Source organism: Alosa pseudoharengus, unplaced genomic scaffold (genome assembly GCF_046254945.1).
Source record: "Alosa pseudoharengus isolate Yale_2024_CS ecotype anadromous, Long Island Sound unplaced genomic scaffold, YU_APseudo_1.1 YU_APseudo_1.1_scf_13, whole genome shotgun sequence".
Classification (NCBI taxonomy): domain Eukaryota; kingdom Metazoa; phylum Chordata; class Actinopteri; order Clupeiformes; family Clupeidae; genus Alosa; species Alosa pseudoharengus.
Genome location: NW_027468598.1, coordinates 7,207,341 through 7,219,086, shown reverse-complemented (window position 1 = coordinate 7,219,086; position 11,746 = coordinate 7,207,341). Strand labels below are relative to the sequence as shown.

Genomic DNA, 11,746 nt, shown 5'->3' with positions numbered 1-11,746 from the left:
TCAGAGGGCTTTTGTTGACACTTTTCCCATCACATGCTTCTTTGTATTTTTCTCTGGTTTGAGTAAAATTATGTAACATTTTGGGATAAATATACAGAAAAGCATTCCATAACTAGATGCCAAAATAGCAAATATCTCAACTGCTACAGTAAATTTTCCAGGAGAGCTGACATATGCTGGAATAAAAGTGATCCAGACTGCACAGAATATCAGCATACTGAATGTGATGAATTTGGCTTCATTAAAGTTATCAGGTAGTTTACGAGCCAGAAAAGCCAGTATGAAACACAAGACAGCAAGGAGTCCAATATAGCCTAATATGGCCCAGAATCCTACAGCTGAACCCACATCACATTCAAGAATGATCTTGTCTTTGTAGTGATGCATATTCTTGTATGGGAATGGAGGGGATATAGTTAACCACAGGACACATATCAGGACTTGTATGAGAGTGAAGCCAAGAACACTGAGTCTCTGTTGCAGAGGCCCAAACCACTTCATGACATTACTGCCTGGAAGAGTGGCTCTGAAGGCCATTAACACCACTATTGTTTTCCCCAGAACACAGGAGATGCAGAGAACAAAGGTGATCCCAAACGCTGTGTGACGCAACATACAGGACCACTCAGAGGGCCGACCAATGAAAGTAAGAGAGCAAAGGAAACATAGCATCAGTGAGAAGAGCAGCAGGAAACTCAGCTCTGAGTTGTTGGCTCTAACAATAGGTGTTTGCCTGTAGTGGAAGAATACTAGGCCTATTGTGATTGTGAAACATCCACCAAACACAGAGAATGTCACTAGCAGTATCCCCATTAGTTCCTTAAAATGTAAGTATTCTGTATTTTTCAAATCACACTGAGTTCTCTCTTCATTTGACTTGAATTCAGGTGGACAGGACAAGCATGTGTCTGCATCTGAAAGGACAAACACATTGAATATAGGAAAGATGGCCACTTTTAGATATCTGACAAATGTGGTAAGTGTGATCTTTCCGCAGAGTAACATGAACAGCATTAGAGTAAAGGTGAGGAGCTGTGCCATCTCACTTGTGGTGTTACTGAATTCACCGTCTGCACAGCGGATGCAGTCAAAGCAGCAGATGGGCTTTCCTTTTACGAAAGCCCTCCGAGTGCCTGGCAGGCAGCTCTCACTGCAGATAGACCTTGGTACCTTAAACAAGCAAGCATACAGTATGTTTGACACATAAACTAGCATACATGTTATCTCTGAAGTGTATCTCAGAGAATTTACCTCCTGTTGGCCTCCAGCCCAAACTGCAGTGACACCATTTTCCATGAATTGCTGTCCTTCCTGTAGAGATGCATCATAAATGCCTATAGATTCAAAGGTGATGGTGACAGCAGAGTTCATCTGCCAGTTTACTAGGGAATATCGAGCAGCTGGGTCCCCATGGTGATCAAAAAATACCCTTTCCTTTTGCTTTGTGGTAAAATTTACCATGGTCAGATAATGCAAGACCTGCAATGCAAAACACTCTCTCATTATATTATGGTCTTGTAATTGCTGCAAAATAAGATATTAGAAGTGAGTGGAAGTCACCAAACCTGCCATGGTTCAATTTGGTTTTTGTTTGCACAGGACTGATTTGCAAATGGGTCTCGATAATTTTCACATGCAAGGAGTTCATCTAGTGAATGTGCCACAGCATACACGGCCTTGTAAATGTTGTTTAGCAGACTGGCATCTGACACGTCTGTGAAACGAGTGTGTGTGTCTCCCAGGGACTCCTCCCCTGTGCAGGCTTTGGCTGTGCTGTGTGAGTGAGGGTCAAAGCTGCACTCAAACACACTTTCCCACATCTCCACCAGCCCCCGGTTCCCAGGCTGCATTGAGGGACGGGCATCCAACATGAACTCCTTCAATCCAGGGATGACTGCATTGGGCACAGCAAAGCCCACTGCCCCACCAACTACTGCATAGTTTGTCTGCGTGGCGACATACCTGTATGTGATCCAACCCTCACTGCCAACCCACTGAAAGCCAGTTACATTCTGGAGAAAGAGTTCTTTAAGGAGAATGTCTAGATCATTACCATCTGCAAAAGCCACAATCACTCTGGATGTAGACTGCTTGATGACATCGACCACCTCAAGAAACTTTTCATGTGGGTCAGTCCTATAGATAGCCAGAGAATATTCAACGCAGATACCCTCTTTTTCAGCTGCATTAAGGAAAGTGGCCATTCCATCGTTTCCGTAATCACTCCTGCTTCTGATGGCCCCTACCCAAGTCCAGCCAAAATGCTTGACCAGCTTTGCCAGAGCCCTACTCTGGTAGTAGTCACTGGGAATAGTTCTGAAGAAGGAGGGGAACTCTTTCCTGTTACTCAGACACGCGCATGTGGCTGAATGGCTGAGCTGCAGCAAAAGAAGCCAACAGGATGATAATTAATGCTTATTCTAATTAATAATAATAATAATAATAATACTCAAAAACAGACAAGATAGTACAATGAAATTGAAAGAAAAAAACATCAGTCATCAAAGGTCATAAAAAATATGTATTTCCAGGGTTTATTTGCCAATAAATTATTAATTTCAGGGGATGTAGGCAAATACTTTTGTCTATGCCCCTTACACAACAGCTTGTAATTCAGTATACACTCAAGTATTCATGCAAATTTGTTTGGAGGAAACAGAAAAGAGTGGCGCAGAAAATATATTATAAAACGGTAACACTTTATTTTAAGGTTCACATGTTAGCCACCAATACATACCTAATTAATACCTGTATTAGTGACTTGTAAGGCATGTGTTAGGCAACATTAACCATTTGTTAGGTGTGTATTCACAAATTTCTTGTTCATGATGAATTAGGCCTTTATTATTAATATAATCTTAATAATGACCGTGTAAGCCTTGATCTCCACATACTGATTAGTAGTAAGTACCAAAATAGAATATGCATAACCTACTTGTATACTGTCTGAATAAATCCAAAATAGTAGGAGAACAGTTGTAGAATAAGCAAGTGTATGGCTCAACCTCATTGCTGCATTTCACTGCCCAGGTTGCTGTGTGAAATAGCACTTAATAACTGGGAGATTGGCTCCCATTCTAAAGTGGAAACTGGTTCCTTGGTAGCAAGCACATTATCATCAGTAATACCTCTGCAGAATGTACTTATTAGTCATGAATTGGTTCCATATTCTAAAGTCAGGCATTATTATTATTAAGAATGATATGATGGGAACAGTCTAGACTATAACTCCTGGTCAATACAGACATTCTTTACCCTTAATACATTGCTAGTGCATACATTGTTCATTCAAAATATGGTCCCTGTTCTAAAGTAGAGGCTGGGACAATGTTTATTTAACAAGTTCTGTAAACATGTTACATTGTACTCTCAATGAGCTCACAAAGCACAAAAAGACTAGCAATACCTTCTCCCAATACTGATAAAATACTAGTCCACTCTGGCAAGTAAATAGCAAATGTTCTTTTGTGTGATTTCTTTACTGCTACTGTAGTTTTCAGGCAAATAGGCCTGCTGTGTACAAGTTTTTGATATGTGGTAGGTGGGTCCCATTTCAAAGAAGACCACCACAGATGTGTTGAATGACAATTCTTTTGCCCTTTTTATTTGTTTAAAAGACGTGTTTTTATCCTGTCAGTTCTAGTTAAAACTAGCTTTTGCTAGTCTTTTTGTGCTTTGTAAACTCATTGAGTACAATGTAACATGTTTACAGAACTTGTTAAATAAACATTGTCAGTGCTGTCACTTTTCTCATCTTCTTTTCTATTGTTAACACCCTCCCAGCCTCTACTTTAGAACAGGGACCATATTTTGACATATCATAATAAGTACATACTGCAGAGGTATTACTGATGATAATGTGCTTGCTGCCAAGGAACCAGTTTCCACTTTAGAATGGGAGCCAATCTCCCAGTTATTAAGTGCTATTTCACACAGCAACCTGGGCAGTGAAATGCAGCAATGAGGTTGAGCCATACACTTGCTTATTCTACAACTGTTCTCCTACTATTTAGGATTTATTCAGACAGTATACAAGTAGGTTATGCATATTCTATTTTGGTACTTACTACTAATTAGTATGTAGAGATCAAGGCTTACAAGGTCATTATTAAGATTATATCAATAATAAAGGCCTAATTCATCATGAACAAGAAATTTGTGAATACACACCTAACAAATGGTTAATGTTGCCTAACACATGCCTTACAAGTCACTAATACAGGTATTAATTAGGTATGTATTGGTGGCCAACATGTGAACCTTAAAATAAAGTGTTACCTATAAAACATATTCACATAAATCAGTAACACTTTGGGTGTCAGACAGTTTCATCATGGATATATATGGCTGTTCCCTGCGGTCACTGTGCTCACCACAGGAATGTGAAATGGACCCATGGTCCTCGCAATGCCTATGGTAGCAGTGGATGTGGTTTCCCCTATGACTGCATGCACAGTGTTAGGTGTGACACAGCTCTCTGACACAGGACCATTCATCATGGCAAGAGAAGCCCCCACAGACAGGGGAACGCTGGGACAGGAGCCAAATATCTTATATCCCAGCGTGAAGCCCGGCAGGAGCTCAGTGCTGTTGTTAATCTCCTCTATGGCAAAGATCATAGTCATGGCATATTGCAGCTCTCCAAGATCAAGTCTGAAAGAACAACACAGAAATATTAGTAATATTAGTACTATAATGCTATTTACCAATGTGTTTCTAGACTTCGAGATATTTCCATATAATTTATTACAAATATTAGATGTCATTATCTTACCCTTCACATCTTACATGTCCTGGGTTTACCTGAAGTGATGGATTCACACCTGTCGGATTTTGGTGAAATGAAAAAATGCCTCCTATGTTAATGTTGCCGTCTTTTGAAAAATAAAGGAGTTCTTGTGATCCATAAGGTCTGCATGTATGTGTTGCATCTAGCAATGTAAGTAGAATTGAATAAGCTAACAACAACATTGCTTTCCCCCACAGACTATATCTGTCAGACAGCATCCAGTCACACTGATGATCTGGTTCTTATAGTAGATAATCTAGGACAAGGCGTGGAGAGCAGCATAGAGTCGAGTATTGTTTCAACCAATTGTGAGCAAATGAATATTGATTGACAGAAAAATAGAGCAATCAGCTCCTATCTGTCCTCAAGGGTTTCTCCACTGCATTTTGTCTTGAAAGTTCAACATAAGTCTCATATTTCTCAATAATTTAGATGTATTCATTTAGAAGACACTATCCAAAGTAACTCATAATGTAGGTCTGGGGCCCATCTCTAGATCAAGTTGAAACTCTTCTCTTCAAGTGGACATTCTTTGTGTACTTCTGTGATTTACAGTGATTCATGAAGGGAAAATTAAAGAGACAGTTGGCAATACAGTTGTGGATCTAATGTGTACACTAATAGTCTTTAATAGTAGTTTAATGATAAGGATAGATCCTTAAAGTAGCTTGATGGAGTATTTTCCTTTAAACATTGGATGTCTGTGTGGAACAAGTTACAGTGACTTCATGTGTGCTTTACCCATCACATGTTTCTTTGTGTTTTTATCTGGTTTAAATAATATTATGTAACATTTAGGAAGAAATATGCAGAAAAGGAGGCCAAAACTAGATGCTAACATAGCAAATATCTCCACAGCCGCAGTAAACTTTCCAGGAGAGCTGACATAAGCAGGAATAAAAGTGATCCAGACTGCACAGAATATTAGCATACTGAATGTAATGAATTTGGCTTCATTAAAGTTATCTGGCAACTCTCGAGCCAAAAAAGCCAGTATGAAACATAAGGCAGCAAGAAGTCCAATGTATCCTAGCACAGCCCAGAAACCCACTGCTGATCCAAGATCACATTCTAGAATGATTTTATCAGTGAAGTTAGTCATATTTTTGTATGGTACTGGAGGAGCAAGTGCTATCCATAGGGCGCATATGATCACTTGTAGAAGTGTACAGCATAATACACTCAGTCTCTGCAAGGGCAATGAACACTGAGGAACCCCAGCACCTGGTACTGAGGCTTTAAAAGCCATGACCACTGTCATAGTCTTGGAAAGGATGCAGGACAGACAGAGAGCAAAGGTGATCCCAAACGCTGTGTGCCTCAGTCTGCAGGACCAGTCGGAGGGCTGGCCAATGAATGTGAGAGAACAAAGGAAGCAGAGGGTGAGAGAAAACAAGAGCAGAAAACTGAGCTCTGTGTTGCTAGCTTTAACCAGGGGTGTGTCAATGAAACAGGAGAACACAACTGCCACTATAATTGTAAAGCAGGCTCCTGCCAGAGAGAAAGTAGTCAAGATGATTCCCATGTTTTCAGTGAAAGAGAGGAACTCCATGCGCTTTTGAATGCAGCCGCTGTGGTCTTTATTTGACCAGTACTCCAGAGGACACTTTGTGCATTCTGTAGAATCTAAAACAACACATATACTTTGTTATTATACAGTACAGTCAATATGCTCTTATTGAAAATTGCCACGCATGTTATCATAGATTAGTCTCTCACCCATCTTACTGCTGACCTCCCCTTCAGCACACTTCACACAGGAGAAACAGCACACAGGCCTCCCTCTGATCACAGCCTGGCGATAGCCTGGGAGGCAGCTTTCACTGCACACAGAGCTTGGTTTCTGTTGTACAGTTAAAAGTCAAGTTTAAGTTTAAAGTATTTGGTGAAGACCTTTTTTTTTTTTTGTAGAATGACTTTAAACACATTTAATAGAGCAATAATAAGCAGGGTAAATTGAGCATTTTGCATAATACAAAAGAAAGCAACAACAAAATATCAGATTATGAATTGGATAGCTGGGACAAAGTAACTTTGTATGGATATAACAAATAAACTAGTTGTTGATTGAGTTTTAAATGCTTTTTGAAGAGACCATTGTTGGAATATATCATTTTCACAGCAAAGTACCATGGATTAAAAGACAATCAAACAGGACAATAGTACTTGAACTAATAGTACTTTTATCACCAAAGCATTGTGACACACAAGATACAAAAATACAATATTGAATCTACATAGTACAGAGGGCATTGTAGAATGTTCAAATTATATTGCAAATTATAGCAGAAGTTATTTTTAATCATACAGTCTGCATTGCACCTACTGAATTGTTGTTGCCAGTCCAAACAATATTGACATTGTTCATGGCAAATTGCTTGCCTTCTGGTAGTGTGGCATCGTATTCCCCGACAGTTACAAACACAGTGTCTTCTGCTGCATTTTTCTGCCAGTTTACCAACTCATATCTTGCTGCCGGATCTCCATCTTGATCGAAGTAAACATTCTCTCCAGAGGGCATTGTAAAATTTACCCCTTGTAAATAATGTAATACCTGAATTTGGAGAATGTATTATTCATCATTTTGTTTCTACTTTGGACTTTATTGGTCTTAAAATCACAAGCAGCCTTACCTGACCTGGCCCTCTGTCTTTGAGAATACACTCTCTGCCCTCTGTAGGATATTGACCATCTGTGCATTCCAAAAGGTTCTGCATTGCATGAGCCACTGTGTATACTGCTTTATACACATTATTGGAGATCCTAAGCTCTGACACATCAGTGTAGGGGTTTTTAAGCTCTGTCAGGTCTTCAGAACCTGAACATAGCCTCATACTTTTTGCATTGCCTTTTTCAGGCAACTGGCACTGGAATGCTGTCTCCCAGAACTCCCTCAGAATGGAGCTGGAAATGTTTTTGGGTGGATTCACTTTCAAGAGGTAATCCTTCAGCCCAGGGATTTTTGACTTTCTTATTGTAAAGCCAATGGCTCCACTAATGATCCTAGCTGTCCTTCGAGTGGCCAGGTGCCTAGCTGTGATCCAGGACTCACTTCCTATCCACTGCAGTCCAGTGACATTTTGAAGAATGGCCTCTTCCAGCAGCACCTCCATCTCACTCTGTGCCAGAAAGGCCACCAATACACGAGCTGTGCCCATTCTTATGATCTCCACCACACTGGCGATCCTCTCATGTGAGTTGGTCCTCTGAATGGCCTCTGAGTACTCAATACATATTCCCTCTCTCTTTGCAGCCTCCACAAATGTGGTCATACCATTGTTTCCATAGTCATTATCACTTCTCACAGTTCCTACCCAGGTCCAGCCAAAGTGTTTAACAAGTTTTGCCAGAGCCCTGCTTTGATAGTAGTCACTGGGAATGGTTCTAAAGAAGGAGGGGAACTCCTTCCTATTACTTAGACAAGCACAAGTAGCAAAATGACTAATCTGTTGAAATAGACACATTGTAGTAATTGGATCACAGACAGCATTTCAGTGAAATGTCAAAACATATAATATAGTATGTAGTAGTAGTAGTAGTAGTAGTAGTAGTAGAATGAATTTCGGATACATTACCACAGGGATTTTGAAGGGTCCAGTTGTTCTGGAGAGTACTATGCTTGAGGAGGACTCTGACTCTCCTACAATTGCATGCACTGCTGACTGCCCAGTGCATGATTCTCCGACTATGAGGTCTTGTCCATTCATTAAAGCCATAGCTAATCTAATCGACAATAAAGTTGAGCCACAGCTATCATATATTTTATAACCAATGGACACATTTGGAAGTAAGCTGCTGCTATTATTTATCTCCTCAATGGCAAAAATCATTGTCTGTGCAAAGCGGAATTCTCTGAAGTTTATGCTGGAAAATAAAGCAATATAAAAATCATGTTAGATGTTACATAATGTTAAAGCTGTTGTAAATATGGCAGTGCATTTGACATATAAATTTAAATGCTAGATGCAAAAAAGAACATTGTAAAATTATAGTCAAACCTAGAACATGTTATAGGTTCTGGCTTTTCCATAAAAGTCATTGGTGGTTGGTTAATTTTGCTGTGAATTGAAAATGCTCCTCCGATGATCACATCTCCTTGTTTTGATAACAAAGGTCCATAAGGCATCCCCATTAAGTGACAGACAGGCTTCTCTGCCTTTGCCATCAAGGTGTAGATCAGGAGTAATGCACAGATGGGCATCTCAGAGTAGAATGAGCTGTTTACAAATGGTAAGGGGGAGTCTGCAAGACCTTATAAAGTGCCCTCTTTGTTGATGTAACTCAGCTGCTGATGACTTAGGTTCCATTTATTACACTGCCTGGCCAAAAAAAGGTCACCGCCTGGATTTAACTAAGCAAATAGGTAAGAGCCTCCCTGTGGAATTAATGCTATGATCTAGGGCTGCTGCAGTTGGTCAGGTCTAGGTTCAACATTATGTGCCCAAAGAATGAGGTCAGCTGACTACCTGAATAAATTGAATGACCAGGTTATTCCATCAATGGATTTTTTCTTCCCTGATGGCACAGGCATATTCCAACATGACAATGCCAGGATTCATCGGGCTCAAATTGTGAAAGAGTGGTTCAGGGAGCATGAGACAGTCAAAGTACAAGAGACAACGAAATGCAGTTTGTGTCTAATGTAGTAAGAAATTTTGGCCTTAAAGGTATTCACCATTTATGTGTGTGTGCTATATTCAACCATTTTCTCTTTTGGTATGGTCTTTGCACATGTTGAAGAAAGAGACGCTGCTGTAAGCAGAAAGTGGAGGAGATATTTATGAGGTAACATCTGTGGAATGCCGTGTTCAAGGTGTTTGCGCAGCCATGCTGTGTGTGTGAGTGCGAAATGCTGTATGTGTGTGTATGTGTCTTCGAAGGAGTCTGGGTAGGCCCTGCTCCGGACGGGCTGGCGCCCAAGACCTTATTTACTGTCTTGGGGTCAATCTTGACTTGATTCCATAGATGTCGGTCGTTATGGGATACAACCTTATAGATATGGTCAACCCTTGGGTAACTAAGTCGTAAACAGGTTTGCGTACCATTAATGGAGATGTCATGTCTTGTCTGACCTGTGAGGGGGGTATAAATTTTGTTTCCTTGTTTGTAACATCAGACTGCGTCTGTTAGCAAGACAACGTAGGTCTCCGGATTCGTGAATAAAGCTCTCTGAGATTTCTGACTCTACTCCTGGCTGACTGAGACTTCATTTCTCAAACAATCTCTAGACAAATTCATGTTCCTACACTAACCAGGAGTGAGGAACTGGTGATGAGTTGGGCAGTTTTCACCACCCTCTGAAGCGCTTTACAGTCGGAGGTAGAGTAGTTCCCATACTATACTGTGACACAGTTGGTGAGGATGCTCTCAATGGTACAGCGGTAGAAGTTCACCGTTTGCGTGAGGCAAACGGTGAACTTCTACCGCTGTACCATTGAGAGCATCCTTTGTGTCGTTTTACCTTGTTGATAAAAGGGGGCTTACAGTTCCAACTCTGATAATCAGAGTCTGATTACATACTAGTCATCCATCACCTGGGTATGACGAAGAGGATGAGAATCATTGATGTATTACACTATGCGTTCTTATACAGATCACACCCTACACAAAGTCAGTTTAGGCTCCTATTAACATTAGCAAAATAACAAGGCTATTGTCAGGCATATATCAATGCACAGGCTAAATATGGCTGCAGCTTAGGGTCCCCAAGTGTGCCAGACTGTCATAAAAAAAAAAATAATTACTTTAAATTTACATAAGAGAATAAAACTTAAACTTAATTGGCCCAAAATAAATATTTAAAGTTTTAAGACGCTGATTGGGTAAATATGCGGAGTTCATGGTCAAATTTGGTTTTCAAAACATATGTCATTCATAGGCCTACAGTTTAGTTGGACACAATGTTCCCTCTAATTTTTTTCAGCACTGAGCAAATATTTTGTTTTCTGAGCACACATTTTAGCACTGAGGAATTCGCAACCACGCGACCTGCCGAAAATGACCGCGAACCTGCGTTAGCCATAGGGAATTCAAAGAGATAACGGCAAATGCATTAATAGCTATGTCTAAAAAGGTTGATATTTATTCAATATCCTTTATAATGGTTGGACTTGTGGAACATTTTAATGATGGTGTTTTACCAGTCAGTTTAGTTGAACTTAAAGGATCTTTGGTTGAACTTCAGTAAGGTTTAGAGAGGTTATGACTGGTTCACTGGTTATAACTGATAATGATTATATAGATATATACAAATAAAAGTATCCAAGGTGTTTAGATAGATAGATAGATAGATAGATAGATAGATTGATCCTCAAGGGGAAATTCAAGTCATTTTAGTCATTTCTCAGCAGGTACAACATTTAAGTGGAACTTCATTGAAAGAAAAATGCTGATGCAGTGATTAACAATAACTATAGGCCTATTTAATTGACATGGTGTCATTTTTCCTAAAGGTAGCCTATATAAAAAATGTTATAACTGGAGTGGTTTGCAACAAACTAGGCTACAAAACATGTAATTTGAATTCCATTGAGGGAGATAGGCCTATCTGGCTATGTGGTTCATCTTATCAAGTGCGGTACCTGACGCTTCAGTAAAGCAGCCACTCCTTTAAATCTGCCTAACATTAAAGGTTGTATCAGCGATTTCAGGCACAAAAAAGGCCCGAACACAAATTATCAAATTCATCTAATCTTTCCTAACGATCCGCTAGCTGCATGCCATAAGCAGGCCGTCTCTGAAGGCAGCCTATCTGTACACAAAAACAATTGCTACCAACAAGTGTTGGCAACCACTCAAAGGCAAAATAAAGGGTTCCAACCAATAACCGACGAGATGCGCGTTTAGGAGAGTTTCAATTGCACGGGAGGGAGGGGAAGGGAGTAGGGAGCTAGCTCTCTGCTTTGTTTGAACAGCAACAGAAGTGACGTTCAGCCTTAATCGCTGATACAACCTTTA

General features: G+C 40.1%; 2 protein-coding genes across 2 annotated transcripts; both read right to left on the bottom strand.

Moving 5' to 3' along the window:
• Positions 1 to 4,658, bottom strand: olfcj1 (olfactory receptor C family, j1). The gene is made up of 5 exons (XM_076281469.1): positions 4,374 to 4,658; positions 1,566 to 2,378; positions 1,252 to 1,479; positions 1,047 to 1,170; positions 1 to 914 (listed from the first exon to the last, which is right to left on the bottom strand). The coding sequence occupies exons 1-5, from the start codon at positions 4,623 to 4,625 to the stop codon at positions 1 to 3; spliced, it is 2,331 nt and encodes a 776-aa protein (XP_076137584.1). The 5' UTR covers positions 4,626 to 4,658.
• An 846-nt stretch (positions 4,659 to 5,504) lies between these two features.
• On the bottom strand, positions 5,505 to 11,044 carry olfch1 (olfactory receptor C family, h1). Its single transcript, XM_076281467.1, has 7 exons — positions 11,029 to 11,044; positions 8,788 to 8,971; positions 8,365 to 8,653; positions 7,423 to 8,235; positions 7,116 to 7,343; positions 6,509 to 6,632; positions 5,505 to 6,415 (listed from the first exon to the last, which is right to left on the bottom strand). Exons 2-7 carry the CDS (start codon positions 8,952 to 8,954, stop codon positions 5,505 to 5,507), a joined length of 2,532 nt encoding a protein of 843 aa, XP_076137582.1. The 5' UTR covers positions 8,955 to 8,971; positions 11,029 to 11,044.
• Between the last annotated feature and the right edge of the window lie 702 nt (positions 11,045 to 11,746).